Raw genomic sequence first — 17,781 nt, 5'->3', positions numbered from 1 at the left:
TCAACTATCAACAATCAAATCTAAACAAACAAACAAATAAACAAACTAAGCAAACAACCAGAACAGGAACAGAATCATAGATATGGGTATCATTTGGAGGATTACCAGTGGGGAGGAGGAAGTGGAAGAATGAGGAAATGGTGCAGGGATTAAGAAGTACATCTGGAGGGAACAAAATAAGGGGAAGTTACGAATAGCATAGGAAATGGAGAAGCCAAAGAACTTATATGCACGACCCATGGATGTGAACTAAGGAGGAGGACTGCTGGAGGGAAGGGGGTACTGGGCGGCAAGGGTCGAAGGGGGAAAAAATGGGACAACTGTAATAGCATAATCAATCAAATATTTTTAAAAAGAACTCTTAAGTGGTCACAAAGATGGCTGAATTGAAATAACTACCAAAAAAATCTTCAAAAAAGAAAGAAAGGGGGTGGCATCCTGGGTAAGAGAATGGCTTCCGGAGGGAGGTGGGCTTGGTGGGGATGAGGCCCAGACCACAAAAGCAGGGGGATGGGAGAGGGCAGTGAAGTAGGCAGGCCTGGATCCTGCCGTCCTCAAGTACCAGGCTGAAGATCCAGAGACAGTGGGGAGCCCTGGAGAGTGTGCGAGCAGTGGAGGGGAACAGTCCCGATTCATAAGTCACAAAAATCCGTCTGAGGTTGGCATAGGCCGCCATGGGGGCTGAGTCTGGATGCCAGGCGCCTGGGAAGCAGGCCTGAGAAGGGCAGAGGGAAGAGACTGGAGAGAAATTCAGAAGTCCCAGCGATCTAGTTCTGAGAACTCAGGAAGTTCCCACTGAAAGGAACCTTTACTCCCCAGCCAGCAGCTTCCTCATCTGCCGCACGGTGTTTATTGAACGCCACCTGCATATTGAGAGGAAGGTGACAATAGTTTAAACTTTGAGCCTCCTGTGTCTGTGTTGGGGTCTCTCCTCTTTCCTTTCTAGCAGCCAAAGGTGCTGAAGAGCAGAGCGGGCGCTGAGGACGGACCTCTAAGACAGTTCCTCCCTGTCCCCATTCCTCAGATTGGAAGACCGAGGCCGGGAAAGATCCAGAATGGCCCTGGAAGAGGGCAGGCTGCAGTTCAGGCCATTGCAGGCTCAATGCCCAGGGATCACGTACTCATCAGCCAGTGGGGTCTGGCCCAGGAACTGCACGTTGCCGTAGATGGGCTGGGAGGCCTGGTGGGGGCTCTGGGAGGCCTGGGGGATGCGTTCGTAGTTCATGTAGAGGTCATTGTCCTCTGAAGGGTGAGCCCTGTGGGGACAGACAGAAGGGTGGGAAGGAGAACTCGGGGTAGACACATCAGCTGTGAGAGGCAAAGAAAGTTCAGGGTGGCCGAGTCAGCTCCTAACATTTACATACAAGGAAACTGAAGCACGAGGCACTGTTCTCCCAGCTGCAGCTTTCTCTGAGGAAAGGAAGTCAGGGTCAGTGAGTCTGGGAAGACCCTGTCGGTCCAGCCCTGTAATGCTGTGGTCCAAGGACCTTGAGCCATTTTAAGATTTTCCCCCGCCCTTAAAGTTGAGATGGTTGCCCATTTTTTACATAAAAATCTAGACTTCAGTTTCCGCTAGAAAAATCGGAAGCTCTGGTCACACCAGCCACATGAGCACAAGAGGCCGAAGCCAGTGTCTGCCACTTTAGACGGAAAATGTTTCTACGGTCCCTGAAGCAGTGCACTTTGTGACTGCAATATAAAAGTAAGCCTCTAAGGCTCAGTTTCTGCATCCATAAAATTAGTCGGGGAGGAGATTGATTCTTAGCAATGTCTAGGTATGGCAGGCAAGACTCTCAGAGAACCTTCCCGCATCTAGAACATTCTAATCCCACCCTGGGTGCTCTTGTAACAAAGGCCACTTTGGGTAAATGGTGTCTGACTGCCATTCACACTACAGTATGAATTACTCCAAACACATATGGTTGTATGGGGATGGACAGGACTGGGAGTCAGGGTTTGTTTCCTACCTCTGCTTCTGACTCACTGTGTGACCTTGGGCAAATCATTCCCCTCCCTCCCAGAGCCTAACATTCTGAAATTGTAAAATGTAGAGGACGAATGGCACATCCAATCCTAAATGTTTTTGGAAGAGACTGGCCCTGAGCCCTTGGTGAGAGTAAGGCAGAGGCGAGCAGCAGAACACAAGCTGCCTTAGTGAGTGCGGCTCCTTCGAATCCCTACTGCAGTCCACTTCTTCTTTTAAGCCACATTTTCATCTGCTTTGCATATTCTCTCACTTCTCATCAATAGACTGCCACCGGTCTCCCCACACGTGGGTCTCGCTGCTCAAACCCAGTCTGAACCCTTTCCCCTTCTCGCTTGGATCCTCCCAACTCCTTCAGCCTCAGCTCTGATGTCCTGCTGTTTCCAAATCCACTGACAGCAGATTCTCTGTTCTTTCCCACTTTCTGACATGTGTTTCTGCTGATGCCCACCCTGCCCCGTGCCCCACGACTCCCCGTCCATCCTGGAAAAGGTGAACCTATCTATCCAACCCCAGCCTGATGTAGAGGTGCCGGGACTTCGTAGGGGAGAGGGACACACAGATGGCTTTCCTAGCAACTCCCATGTGTCTAAGGGAGATCAGGGGAGGGCTGTCCCCATTACACAGAGACGGAAACAGTGGTTCAGAGACAGCTCTGGGTCACACGAGACCTGCTCCCAGGCTGCTGACTGCCACCACAGAGCTCCGACTCTGCCCGGAGCACTTGCCTCCTCTCTCCCCATCCTTGGCCGCTAGAAACTGGGTTTGTGGGTCATGAAGTGGGAGCCCGTCCCACCTACAGAAGCTTACTTCGTTCTTACCCTAACTCCATGAGGTGGAGGCTGCTATTATCCCCATTTTGTAGGTAAGGAATCTGAGGCCCAGAGAGCGAAAAATTACTTGCTCGAGATCACAAAGAAGCCTGCAAGAGGTAGAGCTGGGATCTGAACCCTAGCCATCTGGCTTGAGCCTTGCAGACAGATGCGTGTAGGTCACTCACCTGTGTTTGGTCCACTGGTACTCAGCAGGTGGCTGGCCCACGAATACATTCTCATAGTCAGGCGTGTGGGGCCTGGGCAGGGTGTCCGCTGGTTGCTTAGGGCTGTGGCTCCGGCTACTGTACCTCGGCTGCCGGCTGGAGCCAGACCTAGTACCATCTGCAGCAGCCCATGTTTTGCCCAGGCTCTGGCTCCTGGGTGCCCGGTGTGCCCGGAATCTCCAGACCAGAAATGAGCCAGCTATGAAGAGCCCAAGGAGCAGGCTTCCGCTGGCTGCCAGGATCCCAATGGTCATTAAAGACAGGCCAGGTGGGCAACCGACCTCCAGGAAGGTGGAGAGGTTGTGCCAGGTGCCAGCTCCTGCATCCAGGCACTGCAGAAGTGGTGGGTCGGAGCAGTTCTGGTCCTGCCGGACCTTGTGCCAGGAGGCTAGGACGCAGCGGCAGTCGGCCTTCAGGTCAAGGCTGCAGTTTGCTGCCAGCATTTCAGGCATGTGTTCCAGGGGGTTGTGTGTCACATCCAGGATCTGCAGGTGAGGAAGGGTGGCAAAGAAGAGCCATGGGAGCTCTCGAAGGCCATTACCGGACAGGTCGAGGAGGCGAACTCTGATGGCCTGCAGAGACTTGTTCCGGGGCAGGATCAGGCTTTGACCGCTGAAGTTCAGGCATGTGTTTTTGAACTCCCTACTCCAGTCCACATTTCCCGAGGACACGTTGCAGGACAATCCCAGGCTGCATGGATCCTGCAGCAGCAGCAGCAACCACGGTGCCCACGCCAGGGCGCCCTCCATTCAAGCAACCTAAGCAGAGACACCAGAATCTAAACCCTGACCTCTGCCTGTGGTCACCCTCACCCTCACCACCTGGGTTTATTATTAGTTAGGGTTTTTTTTTTTTTCAAGATCTGAGAACATCTCAGGCTGCTTCTGGTAACAGGCAAGCCTTCACTTGTCACCCCCTCACTGCTTCACTCTGGCTTCCAGCCTCAGTCTCTTTTCTGAGAAATGGGTACGTAAGCCCAGAGCCCATCTTGGAGGGTGAGGAGAAGACCTAGACCGTGTCCCCTTTCCCTTCTCCCAGATGAGTTCCTTGAGTTTGGCCCAACACCCCAATATTTCTGGCAGCTTCATTGACCAAGATGGGACCACATGCAAATAAGTGGTTGCCCTGCAAATGGCCCCGCCCCCCGAACTACGATAGCTGGATAGCTGGGAGTCTGGGACTGGACTGCTTGGAGTGGGGGCTGCCGACCTCTGACTTGCAGCCCCTGCACAGACCCCAGTTCTAGCCTCCGTCTTACCTTTGCAGGCCCGCCTTTACGAGTTGACCTGGGCAGTGCTGGAAAGCTTCCGCTCAGAAAAACTTCTTGGTGGCTCACCTGGACTGGGGTCCCAATGGCCGGCACCCTCTCAGATACTCTGTGGTCCCTGGGGCTCCTCAGACTCTGCACCCAGCAACGGAGGGGAAGAGGAACTGCTCTCCGGGTGGAGTGCAGAGGTCAAGAATGAAGAAAACACAAAGACCCGCCCTTCTGCAAGGCCTCCAGGCTCAGGATTCTCACAGGAGGGGGAGGGGTGGCCTGCTTCCCTCTTGCTATAACACGGTCATCCCCTACTAACACCCCAACTGACTGCTACCTCATCAACTCACTTCCTGGTCTTAGCTCGGTTGACTCCCAACTCTTGCCTTCATTTATTCATTCAACAAACATGAAGAGGTCTCAGCCCTGTCCAGATTTCTGAAGAAGAACCAGTCTTGAGAGAGGACAGAGCTGGACACAGACAACCCTCGTCCCATGGAGGCAGAGAAGGGCTAGAGGGAGGGACAGAGTCCTGGATGCTTTCTTGGAAAAAGGAGACATTAAAATTGGGGCTTTAAGATGTTTGCATTCATAGATGTTTGCTGAGGATTCCTAGAATGTGCCTTTGACTCTCCAAGCTCCTAGCTTCCCCCTCAGACTCAGGGCTCTTACTCATGTACAAAGACTCCTCCATGCTGAGTGGGAGGGTGTGAGAGGGTCTCCTGGGGGAGAGGACATTGAGTCTGGGGCTTGGACAACGAGTCTCAGTGGCAGCGGTGGCAGGCAGAGAAACAAATGCACTTACAGGTTCCAGGCAGAAGGCACAGCAGGAGCAAAGGCCTGGGCCCTGGGCTCAAAGCATGGACCCTGGGCCTGGTGGTTAGGAATGGAGAGGCTGGAGTGAGGATGCTAAGGGGAGGAGCTGGTGGTATACGCGTGGGAAGTGGGGGACGGCACAGGCCTGGAAACAGACTGAGGAGCGGGGCTCTTTCTCAGGCCCTTGGGAAACCAAGGCTGATGTGTAAGAAGGGGCGATGCGTAGGCACTGGGTCAAGACACACATCTGGGCCCCCTGGTGCTGACCACAGGCTGCGTTCCCACACTGCCTATACGGAAAGAGGAGGCAGAGTAAACCACCCCACATACACCTCAGCCCAGGCCCTTTGCCTGGTCTGTACTGTGAATGGGGGGACAAGGAGTGAAAAAAGACACACATCTGGAGTGAGCCTGGGGCCTGGAGGTGGAGCCTGGGGAGGAGGCTGGATCCCAGAGGGCAAGGGGGATCCCTGAGTCAGACCTGAGGGGTAGGGACAAAAGTGAGACTGCGGAGGAAGCGGCAGGGGTGGGTTTGGAGTGTCTCGGCCCCGCTGGAGTCCCAACATCAGGCGGACCCGGTTCAATTCCATTTTAGCCCCTGACTCACTGTGTGGCCTTAGCTGCTCTGTGCCTCAGTTTCCACACCTGTAAAATGGGAGAAGTGCTAAGAGGCTTCTGGACTCTGGGAGGCTGCAGTTCATTCCCTCGGCTTTACGTGGTCCTCAGACTCAGGTTTTGAGCTGAGACTTTGCAGAAAGGGTTGCAAACTGTTCTTCAACACAGCCAGATACTCCTAATAAGAAAATGCACATCGCAGCAACTCAGACTCTCTTTGTTTTCACGCATCAGTTTGACAGGAGCCCGACGGTGTGAAAACACCGGTGCCGGCTGTGCCGTGAGGAAACAGGCGACCCACACTTGCGGGGGAGCATGCGCAGTGCTGCCCCATGGAAGGCACTCGGCACAGGCTGCCAGAATCGTGCACATATGCGTCCGCTTACCCAGCGATTCCGCTCTGGGACTCCCTCAAATATCTCCTAGTTTGCAGAAGGGTACGGGTGTGAACTGATGAAAGATAAACACGATGTGGATTATCCACAGCATGAATATTACTCAGCCACACAAGGTCTGTCTGGGAAAAGTCCAGGCAACACTAACGAAACGAGAATAGCTCGTGTGACATCGATGTAACCTGGCAACCTGGAAGCCGAGGAGAGTGGACTGGAATGCGCGGGCTTGAACAATGAGGACCTCACTGTACTAAGCAGTGGGCGCGGTAGATGTCGGTGGTGAGGGAGCACCTGTGGGTATCACATTCAAAATGACTGAGTGAGTAGAGCAATGAGTCTACATCAAATTTTGCTTTAATTTGATGAAAACTATTAAGATGATTCGGAAGGCCACAGCTATGGGCAACTGGTGATTGGAAGCTTCATCATGACAATGTGCCTGCTTGTGCATCACGTCTCATGCTGAGGAGCGTTTTTTTTTTAGATTTTATTTATTTAATTGTGGAGAGAAAAGACATGAGGGAGAAAGAGGGAAAGAGAAACGTCACTTGATTGCCTCTTATACATCCCCAACTGGGGACCTGGCCCGCGCCCCAGGCATGTGCCCTGACCAGGAATCGAACCAGCAACCTTTTAATTACCAGGTCAGCACTCAATCCACCGAGTCCCACCAGCCAGGACTAGAGTTTTTTGATGAAACCTCAAATCACTCAGGTGACTCAGGCCCCCTGCAGCCCAGATTTGGTGCCCTGCAACTTCTGGCTTTTCCTAAAACTAAAATCACCTTTGAAGGGGCAGAGATTTCAGATTGTTGGTGAGATTCGGGAAAATATGATGGAGCAGCCATTGGCAACTGGCAGAACCGTGTGAGCCCCAAGGTGCCTGCTTTGAAGGAGACCGAAGCATCATTGTCCTATGTACGATGTTCTTGTGTCTTGTATCTCCTTCTATAAATGTCTCTACATTTCATATTACATGGCTGGATACCTTCTGGACAGACCTCACGAAAAAGGACTGAACACTGACGAAACCTACAATTTGGATAAACCTGGAAAATCATGGCAAGTAAAAGAAGCCAGACATAAAAGGCCACATGTTGGATGCTCCTATTGATACGAAATGTCCAGAACTGGCGAATCCACTGAGACAGAAAGCAGACTGGTGGTTGCCAGAAGTGGGGGAGGGGCATAGGGAGTGACTGTAATGGGGACCGGGTCTCCTTTTGGATTGATGATGGAATGTTCTGGAACCAGATGGAGGTGCTGGTTGTACAACATGGTAAATGCACTGAATGCCACCGAATTGTTCACTTTAAAATGGCTAGCATGGCAAATTTTATTTTAAGTAAGTGTATTTTGCACAATAAAGAAGATAAATCAGAAAGATGACACGACAGTTAGATGATTCATCGTAGCAATGTTTGTTATGTGAAAAAAATTGTTAACAGTCTAAGGGGTTGGTCAGGTTAAAAACAGTTCATCTATTTTGGCGGGGCAGGGTAGGGGCAGTGCCACAGAACCATGAAAACAAAAGTATAGACCTTTATGAACAAATATGGAGAGACTCATTTATTTCCTTCACAAACCCTTATTAAGTTCCTACTGTGTGCCCTGGTTAGTGTGGCTCAGTGGGTTGAGCACCAGCCTGCAAACCAAAGGGTCGCCAGTTCGATTCCCAGTCAGGGCACATGCTTGGGTTTTTGAGCCAAGTAGGGCCCCCAGTAGGGGACGCGCAAGAGACAATCACACATTGATGTTCCTCTTCCTCTTTCTCCTTCCTTTCCCCCCTCTCTAGAAATAAATAAATATTTTTTAAAAATTCCTATTGTGTGCAGGGCACAGGTCTAGGAGTGGTGGATATAGCCAAGAACAAAACAGATAAAACGCCTGTCCCTGTGCGGTTCTTGGACCAGTCACAGAGACAGGGGACAGGCAGCATCCATCAGGAAAATAATATGCAATGGATGGGTAATGAAGAGAAAAATAAGAATGAGAACCCATTGGCCAGGATGGGGACTTTTCAATGGGATGATCAAAGGAGTCTTTATTGAGAAGGATGAAGGAGCTTATTGAGTAAGGAGGTGGGGAAAGGCAGCCAAGAAGGCAGCACGGAACAGCCTGTGCAAAGGCCCTGGGGTGGAAGTTGGCCTCAGTAAGAGCAGATGTCTGAGTAAGAGAGAAAACATTAACTTAAAAAAGCAAATAATAAGCCCTGGCTGGTGTAGCTCAGTGGACTGAGTGCAGGCTTGCGAACCAAAGGGTCGCTGGTTCAATTCCCAGTCAGGGCATGTGCCTGGGTTTCAGGCCAAGCTCCCAGTAGTGGGTGCGTGAGAGGCAACCACACACTGATGTTTCTCTTCCTCTCTCCTTCTGTTCCCCTTTCTCAAATAAATTAATTAATTAAATCTTTAAAAAAACCCAAATAATAATTTTCTAGATTTTATTTACATCAAGAAACTTTGGATGAGACATGAAAAACAAATACCCATAGTTACTTCTCATTGGCAGGCGGGTAGGAGGGAAAAATCTCACCATGTATGTTTTAATATTTTTAATTTTAGGATCTTATCATTTTACTTGAATGCAAATTGCGGTCAGAATAAAAATTTTAGCCCTGGCTGGTGTGGCTCAGTGGATTGAGTGCCAGCCTGCAATCCAAAGGGTCTCTTGTTTGATTCCTAGTCAGGGCACAAGTCTGGGTTGCAGGCCAGGTCCCCAGTAGGGGATGCGCAAGAAGCAACCACACACTGATGTTTCTCTCCCTCTTTGTCCCTCACTTCCCTTCTCTCTAAAAAATGAGACAAAACAAAACAAAACAGAATAAAACATTAAAATTAGCCAGCAGGCACACACAAGATACTCAGGCTTTCAGGACAAGAGGGGTCCCAGCTGGCCTGGGTGCAAGCGGGCCATCTCCCATATCTCACACCCTGGGAGAAGCTGACAGTGTCCAGCACTGAGACTTCTTAGAATAAGAGGAAATGTGGAAATGAGGAAGCACCAGACACTCAAGCTGTGGGAGAGGGGGAGGGGAGGGAGAGGCAGGTTTGGGGCCTGAGATAGTGGGTCTGGGGGAACTAGGGGCTTGGGCTCTGGTACAACTAGGGTACTGAAGTTTGGGAGGATTGTCTCCTGGGGCTTGGGAATCTGGAAATCCCTGGCATTTGGGGGGTCCTAGGGTCTGGAGCATGTCAGGGGTTTGATGCTGGGATCTGGGTCTCTTGCTACAGCCCCAGTTGGCCATGCCTAGGCCTGTGGAAGGCGGAGCTTGGGGCTCTGCTGTCCCTCACCCTGGCTGAGGGGAGCTGGAAGCTTCTGGAGGGCATATCTTCATACTCCCTCTCCTGCTCTCCTGACACACTGAGCGGGTCTTGGGCCTGAGTCCCAGCCAGGGCCAGCCCATCAGCACGGAGCTCTGGAGACCGTCAGAGACACTCTAATAGGGACTTCCTATTAGAGTTCCTAGGGACACAGGGACTTCCCTCAATCGCACTATGTTCACCCAACACTCTCTGATTGCCCTGTACCCACTCTGCACTGGGTGAGGCCTCAGCCTGGGCCCTGCCCCGAGAAGACCCTAGACTTTCTGGCTCAGCCCTCTTCTTGGCTTCCCGAGTCTCCATTCTCTCCTGACTGCCTTTGAAACCCTACCCCTCCCTTAGAGCCCAGTCTCCCCTAAGGAAGGGGTGGGGCAGCCCAACAAATCAGCAGCAGGGGAGCCTGTTTGGGGTGCCTGGGGATCTTCAGGAATCTGAGGGGCTCTGCAGCCAGCAGGTCAGGACAGAAGACAGGTGTGATGGCCAAGGGCTGGGCTGGGGCAGCGAAGCCAACTAGGGGCAAACCTGGAACATGAGTGACTGCAGACTTCTATGTATTCATTCAGCAAACTTGGCTGAGGTCTGCTTGGCCATTTCATTGCTGTGTGACCTTTGGCCAGTACCCTAACCTCCCTGTGCTTCAGCCAGCTTCCTCCTCTTAAAACAAGGACAATAACTACCACCGTGCAGGGTGGCTGTGAAGTGCTGGGACGCAGACAGGAGTGTGAGCACGGGCCTGGCACTGGGGACATGAGTGACCAGTCCACCAGCCAAGTGTCCCACCTGGAGTAAATCGTGGTCCATGGACACACAAAAAGTCGAATTCATAAGCTAAACCTGGATTTTTAATGCTATGGAAAGACCTTACTTGAGGTCACCTGGCCTTATTGGTTATAGTAAAATTTGAGAAGCCACTGAATACCTTTGTGTGTGTGTGGGGGGCAAACAAAATGTGCCACTGAGGCAACTGTGGTCAGCAAGCATGTTCTACCTGCCAGGTGGCATTTTGTTGCTCTGGCCACGGAAGGCCATGCTGCTGGCCCGCACGGCTCTCCTAGGAGCAGCCCTGGACCACACACAGAAGGAGAGTTGACGATAAATGCCCCAGCTCCTTGCTCCTCCGATAGGGCACCTTTGAGGCTCATGCACTACACTCTCTTCCTGGGGGCTCCCCGGAATGCAACCTCAGGGGACCTGCTCACTGGTGTCCCCTGCAGGGCGCCTTCTCTCCTCATCATGACCAGGGCTTCCTGGAATGACCTCCCAAATAACTGATTCCGAATTCTGGACATAAGGGCTGCTTCTTGCGGACCCCAAGTTAAGATAGATGAAGTGCCAAAAAGGAATACTGTATGATCTCGCTTATATGTGAGATCTAAAAAAAACCAAAATAGGCCCCCTGGCTGCTGTAGCTCAGTGGATTCAGTGCAGACCTGCAAACCAAAGGGTCTCCTGTTTGATTCCCAGTTAGGGCACATGCCTGAGTTTCAGGCCAGGTGCCCAGTAGGGCGCATGTGAGAGCAACCACACATTGATGTTTCCCTCCCTCTGTGTTCTTCTCTCTAAAAATAAATAAAGGCCTGGCTGGTATAACTCAGTAGATTTGAGTGCGGGCCTGTGAACCAGAGGGCCGCCGGTTCGAGTCCCAGGCAGTGCACATGCCTAGGTTGCGGGGCCAGGTCCTCGGTAGGGAGCACGTGCAAGAGGCAACCACACTTTGATGTTTCTCTTTCTCCTCCTCTTCTCCTCCCTCTAAAAATAAATAAATAAAATCTTAAAAAAATAAAATAAAAATAAATAAATAAATAAAGTAAAAAACAAAATAAATGAGTAAACAAAACAGAACCATAAATATAGAGAACAAGCTGATGGCCGCCAGAGGGGAGAGGGTAGATGGGAACAACAACAAAAAAAACACTGATAATCATTTATTTCATGATTAAAAAAAAAAGAATGCTATACGGCAGTGAGATTTTACAAACATTTTAAGTTTATTATATATAGACTATATAAATAAATATATAAGTATTAACACACTAAAATATGAGTACCTAGTCAAATATTTATATAAAGGCTTATACTTATTGAATTATAAATAGCAGCACCCAGGCACTGGCTACTTACTTAGTAGTAATCAGTGGGATCTTCGTGACAGTCCCTTGAAATTGGAACTGTCGTCATCCTCCATTCTACATCAGGCGAAACAGAGGTGCAGAGTGTCTGAGGGGCTTGCCCCAGCCTGCAGCTGCTGAGCGGCAGCCGCGGGGCCACGTGGCTGACCGTCGGGCTGCCGTGCTCAGAAACAGGCCCAATGTGTTGCAGCGCGCACCTGGCAGCGTGTGCAGGGCACAGGGGAGCTCGCGGACGCACAGGTGTGGACCTGGTGGTAGCGACTGCCTGGGGGTGGGTGCTCATGAGGGTGTTTAGCTGTCTTTGCTAGGTTTTACTTATTTTATTTCTGGTAAGATTTTATTCATTCCACAAATATTTACTGAGTGCCTACTGCATGCAGCAGAACTCCTGCCCTTGGGGAGCTGACATTGCAGTGGGGGACATGATGCACTGTAACCCAGCAAAGTCAAAGGAGGTTAGGAAATAACAGCGCTATTGAGAACACAAACGACCCCACTGCCTCCATGGAGTATTCCGACAGCTAACCGGGGTAGTTAAGGAGGGCTTCTTAAGGGGATAAAAAGACAAAAAAGGAAAAAAACGAAACAAAAAAGATTTGCAGGTGAAAGTTCAAAGTGGGAATGAAAGTTTTTAGGGAAAGTGGCAGGAGAACTGGGTGTTTTTTGAGAATTTTTCTCCTGTTTTTGCTATGGGATTACTAAATTCCTAAGTATGTCAACTGTATTTGGAAGTCTACTTGGAGGAACTGACTGGCAAGGTCAGAGAAATCAGGGGGATTCCAATCCTGAAACTTGGGATCTGCAGAGTGGCTCAGAAACAGCGGCGGGAGGGGCCTGCAAGGACACTCAGGAGTTGGACTTGTAAGTCTCTGCTTCCCTCCTGTGGTCACGTTCAGGACTGCAGGAGCTGGCAGCACTGGGAAAGGTAGACTTGGCTTGCACCCCATTCTGACCCTCACACCTGATCCCACCCTGACCACAGGAAGGTCGAGCAATCTGTGTGGCCCTTAGGCTGAGATCTCTGAGGACACTGGAGGCCTCAGGACATTAGCACAGAGGGGACATTCGTAATTTTTAATTCAGCTGCAGGTATTTATTTAGTGCCTACCTACTGTGTGCTAAGCCTTGTCGTCAGGGGTGGGGGCACATCATTGAATAAAACATTCAAATTCCCTGCTCATGGAACTCATGAATTACTAGGGACATGAGCAACCACCATGAAAAAACAATATTTTCAGAAAACCCAACAGGACAATGTAAGCCAGCATGTTAGAGGGGCTGCCTAAGCAGGCATCCCTGGAGCCGAGGGGCCTGGGAGGCCTGGGCTCTGGAGCAAAACGGTGCCAACACACCCCAAAGCGGGACCTGGTACCTCTACTCTCCGCTGTGCATCCTGGGGCAAGTTGCATCCTTGCTCCGAGCCTCTGTTTTATCTGATAGAACTTTGTTGGCAGCTGCTCTAGACTGCCCTACCTTCATTTCTCCCTTCCTTGACCCTGTCCCAGGACCGAGGTTCCCGCAAAAATGTCTCCAATTTCCCAGCATCCAACACCCAGGCAGGAAGCTGGGGGCACTTCAGTGAGTGGGGCACTGCCTCTGGGTTGCCCACGTGTCTCCCTCGGTGCCTCTCTGAGCCTCAGTTTTCCCCATCTGTAACATGGGGAAGAGATATGCTGCCTCTCTAATGAGTTGCTGGGTGCACAGGTTCCTAATGACTGGTTTGACTCTGGAGTTCAAGTGCAGGGCAGAGGGGCAGGGACTTGATTTGTCGGCAGTGGGAACCACAGAAGGTGCTGGAAGTAGGGCAGTGTACTGGCTTGGGCTGAGCTTTGTGGAGGATGAACAGGGGGCTGGGCTGAGGTTCAGTCAGATCTTGCTCACGGCCACACGGCAGGACTGAGCACAACCAGGGTTCAAACCCAGGCCTCTATCTTCTATCCAGGACTTCTGCGTCCAGGTAACCTGCGTTGCGGTATAATCCTCATTTCAGAAAACAGAGCCCTGGCTGCTGTGGCTCTGTGAATTGAGTGCCAGCCTGTGAACCAAAGGGTCACTGGTTTGATTCCCAGTCAGGGCACATGCCTGGGTTGCTGGTCCAGTAGGGGGTGAGCAAGAAGCAACCACACACTGATGTTTCCCTCCCTCTCTTCCTCCCTCCCTTCTCTTCTCTCTAAAAATAAATAAATAAAATCTTTAAAAATTTTTAAAGAAGAAAAAAAATCTGACACTGAAAGTGGTTGCTAGCTCTCCAAGCGGTCTAGGCTGTCTGAATAACCCTCCTCCTGGGCCCCTTCTCCCTTCCCCTAGCACCCACTGCTGGCCGCCCTCTGTCCAGGCCAGAGTCCCTACCCAGGGCCCCAGCAGCCCCTGATCGGTACTCACCAGCTGCTGCGGCTTCTCCCCTCCCGGTGTTGTTTGGGTTTTAATTTCTGTGTTGCAGTTAGAAAATTACCCATAATTACAACTCTGGGAGGAAACGTCTCCTGGCGCAGACCCTGCTCCCAGCTGTGGACCCCTCCAATGTAAGGCTGGGGGGCTGCTGCAGGGGCCGCCAGCCAGGATCCTGGCCCCTTTCAAAGCCCCCCACTTTAATGAGAAGGGGCTGCTTTCATCTCCTGTGGAGAGGAAAAACCATCAGGAAAACCCAAACCAGCCTTCCCAACTCTTGCAACATATTCACCGCCCCACATCTGGGTCCGCAGGGAGGGCCGATGCAGGGGGAGGCAGGGCTGCCGACAGGGTGCTTGATGCCTTATTTTATTGTAACAGTGACAAGTCCAATCTAGGCTAGTGTAGAACCGTAATATGGGAGATGTGGCCAGGGAAGGCAAGGAGGAGGGGGATGGGAACAGAGAAGGAGGAACTGCGGGGGCCAAAGACCGAAGGAGTAGCCAGAATCGGCCAGGACTAAAGCCAGAGAAAGGTGGCATGAGTGGCCAGTGCAAAGGCCTGGAGGTGGGCTCTCGAAGAGTCTGAGAAGGGAAGGGCTGAAAGAGAGGAGTGAGGGGAGGGACAGCCGCTCCTCCAGGCAGCCCCTCAGCCCCACCCCCAGAACCTGCTTTGCTACCCACCCCCAGGTACAGCCCTGGACCCAGCGGGGTGGAGTTTTGGGGTTGTGGTGGTCCCAAGAGATGGAAACCCAGCTCAGGGTGACAGTCCTCACCAGCCACATGAGGGATAAGTCGCAGGAGCTAGTGAAGGCATCACGGGTCTGGGATTCAGCCTGGATCCTTCACCTTCTGGCTTATGATTCCTCTTCTAGGCCCCTGACCCAGTCCATGACCACTGTCCGCCTGGGCCTCTTTCTGGGGCAACATCTCTGCTTCCTCCAAGTCTTCCCAAGCTACAGGGCAGCCCCACCAAGCTTCTTAAAACCCAGATGCATATTCCACCCCTAGGGCTTCCACAGCTTCCTGTGGCACCCCAGAGCTTTTAGAACAAATCCTGACCACTCCTCTGCCTTCCTAGCCATCATCTCCCTCCTCTTGCCCCTGCTCCAGCTACACTGCCCTCCTCACTCTACCTCCAACATTTGAACACTGAACCCACCTCAGGGCCTTTGCACTTGCTGTGACTGCAGTCTGAACATTCTTTCAGATTTTTTGGATCCACCCCTTCCCATAGTAAAAAAAAAAAAAAAAAAAAAAATCCTCTTGCCCTTGCTAGGGGACTCGGTTGGAGCATGGTCCCATATACCAAAAGGTTACGGGTTCTACCCAGTCAGGGCAGAAACTGAGGACAGCAATCAATGTCTGTCTGTCTGTCTCTCTCCCCATCCCACTTTCCTCTCTCTCTAAAATAAATGAACATATCCTTGAGTGAGGATAAAATAAATTAAATATTTCTTTCTTCCCATGCCCCACCCTTGCATGATGGGTTGGGGGGCTCTTTCTGTGGGTTCCGCTCTTGCCACGCGTGAGCTATGGTTGGATGTGCGTGGGGCCCGATGCCCGCCGTTCTGGGAGTTTTTCGCTGGCGCCTGAGGCTCTGTTTGGAGATCGGTCCCCGTTGCCATGAGAACCGCGCTCTTCGCTCCCGCCCCCTTCCCCTTTGCAGCGCCAGGGGCCGCGGCAGCCTCCGCCTCTCTCCCTCCTCCGCCCTCCTCCCTGAGCCTGGCCAACCCTGCCGTCGCCCTGTCCCCTCCACCGGAGACCCCTCCCTCTGCCCAGCTTGTGGCACTCTGTGAAATTACCCTACCGACTAGCCTGCTTTTCACCATCCTTCTTCCCCATCAGACCCTCTGCTTTCCAAACAGTAACAACGCGTTCTAGTTTAGTACTCAAAGCCGGGCACACAGCAGGCGCTCAATAAATGTTTGTGAGGAGGAAGACTCACATCAACTCAAGAAAGAGGCTCAGAAAGGGCGAGGGACCTGCCCAGGGCAAAGTCCTGGGGAGCCACGGAGCATCGGGACATAAATGTGGGGAGGGCGCGCCTGGGGGGAGGTGGCAGGAGGAGCATCTGTGGTCCCGGGAGTCCCAGCTGCCACACTGTGTGACTCCGGTGAGCGATACCCTCTCTGTGCCTTGTTTAGAGTAGGCCCTGGAGACTGGTGGTGGGAGCCGGCATTAGAATGAGGGCATCCTTGACGCCCACGATCTCCAGTGGTCCCCCAGGCGCTGGAGAGTCCCGGTCTCCAAGCACGATGGAAGAATGTTGGCCGCGCCCCCATTAGCCCGTAGCGCGGGCCCCTCCTCCGCGCCCGCGGGGCCCAGAGGCCCGCGGAAGAGGAAGCTGGGGGAGGGGATGGCCAGCTGGACAGGAAGTGGGTAGGGCTGGCGTCCCCCCACCCCCACCCCCTGGCCGGGCCCCTCGGGATGGAGGCGCGGCTGAGGCTGTCTTGGCCCTTCCCTTCCTCTTCGCCTGTCTGGAACCCCAGAGGCTCCCCACTTCCTGCCCGTTTGCAGGCCTGAGTGGTGGTGGTGGGATCCCACACTTGGTGGCCTCAAAGAAGGAGGCATAATGGGGATGGGGGTCTGCAGGCAGAGGGAGGGGGCATCCGCATCAAGGCAAACACAAAACACAGGAAACCTGAGTGCACAACCACACAACACAGTCCCAATCCACCCACACGCGGAGGTACACACACACACCAGTGCACACAACCTGACGCTGCGTCACTGGGCTCCGCACAACTGCCGCGGACACTGTCACAGAGCCAGGGACCGTTCAGGTGCCTGCCAACCCCCCAGGCACAACGGCTCACACATGCACTCACGTAGAAACAGGAACACAAACTCGCAGTTGTTACATAGGGAAAAAAGAATACCCGTGGCAAATAGTCATAGAAACATCCAGACCTGGAGTCGCACAACTGGACAACCTTCCCCTGTCCACCCTCCTACCCCCAGCCCACATATGTCTGCTAACATGACCCACAGGTACCCTAGTACACAGGCCTCCACGAAGCCCAGGCACTCCTGTCCTGCTGTGTTGTGTCCTTGTCTGTCTGCCTCTGCCTCCTCTGCACCCCCCCCTGGGAACAGGAGGGCCCCAGGAGGGGGAATGGGACACCATGATATGCACCCTTGATTCCTGCAGAAAGGCAGTTAAAGGTGGGTCGAGTCCCACTTACAGTTATAACACTGAGGCTGCGAGGCATAGCCAGCCCAAGCAACCCAGTCAGTCACCCAAGCACCTATTGTTGACACAGCGTGTGAATGTGAAGCAGTGCATGGTGGCTCCCAGGGTTTGGCCCGGGTACTCCAGGAGCGTCTTGTCTCTGTGGTGTGTCTTTGTGTTGTGGGATGTGTGTGGCTCTGGGTGTCCACAGGCTCGGTGGGACCCCAGGTCCATGTTCAGAGCCCTGCGGAGCCTGCGATGGAATGCCCCAGGGCGACTGGGAATGGCTGCCATGGGCTCTTTTCCTCAGCTGTTGGAAGCTACGGCATGTGCCAGTGTGAATTTCTGTGCGGCTGTGTGCCTATGCTAGCGGTAGTGGGCTGTCTTCCTCTTCGGTGACAGCCACTGTTGGGGCTGTGTACACACCTCTGTATGTGTATCAACGTGTTCGTAGGTGAGCTGGGTGTGGGCAGCTCTGTGGCTGAAATGAAAGCTACATTCAGTGTGACCGTCAGTAGCTTTCTGGACTATCAGTAGTTATTCCAGGATCTGTGTGAACCTGTGTGTGTCCTGGGTCAGAGACTGTATCTGTAACTGAGTGTGTGGCTGTGTTACGGTGTGCAACTTGGGTGGCTGGTCCTGAGGAATGTGTGTTCATCCTTGA

The 17,781-nt window shown here is 52.4% G+C and overlaps 1 protein-coding gene and 1 non-coding gene across 4 annotated transcripts; one reads left to right on the top strand and one right to left on the bottom strand.

The window, feature by feature from the left end:
- Positions 1–326: 326 nt before the first annotated feature.
- Positions 327–4,475, bottom strand: LRRC25 (leucine rich repeat containing 25). Of its 3 annotated transcripts, none has more exons than XM_037142050.2 (3): positions 4,282–4,475; positions 2,985–3,781; positions 327–1,256 (listed from the first exon to the last, which is right to left on the bottom strand). In XM_037142050.2, the coding sequence occupies exons 2-3, from the start codon at positions 3,770–3,772 to the stop codon at positions 1,100–1,102; spliced, it is 945 nt and encodes a 314-aa protein (XP_036997945.2). In that variant the 5' UTR covers positions 3,773–3,781; positions 4,282–4,475; the 3' UTR covers positions 327–1,099. The 3 variants fall into 3 exon arrangements, with proteins under 3 accessions (XP_036997945.2, XP_036997946.2, XP_053524156.1); XM_037142051.2 differs by having other exon boundaries at positions 4,360–4,472; XM_053668181.1 differs by lacking the exon at positions 4,282–4,475 and having other exon boundaries at positions 2,985–4,108.
- Positions 4,476–5,347: 872 nt separating this feature from the next.
- On the top strand, positions 5,348–5,478 carry LOC119046877 (small nucleolar RNA SNORA51). Its single transcript, XR_005082047.2, has one exon. It is a non-coding gene; the product is annotated as a small nucleolar RNA SNORA51 (small nucleolar RNA).
- The last annotated feature ends 12,303 nt before the right edge of the window (positions 5,479–17,781 follow it).

Source organism: Artibeus jamaicensis, unplaced genomic scaffold (assembly GCF_021234435.1).
Source record: "Artibeus jamaicensis isolate MK-2021 breed Jamaican fruit bat unplaced genomic scaffold, CSHL_Jam_final contig_477, whole genome shotgun sequence".
Taxonomy (NCBI): Eukaryota; Metazoa; Chordata; class Mammalia; order Chiroptera; family Phyllostomidae; genus Artibeus; species Artibeus jamaicensis.
Note: the sequence above shows the minus strand (reverse complement) of the source record. Positions and strands in the feature narration are given on the sequence as shown.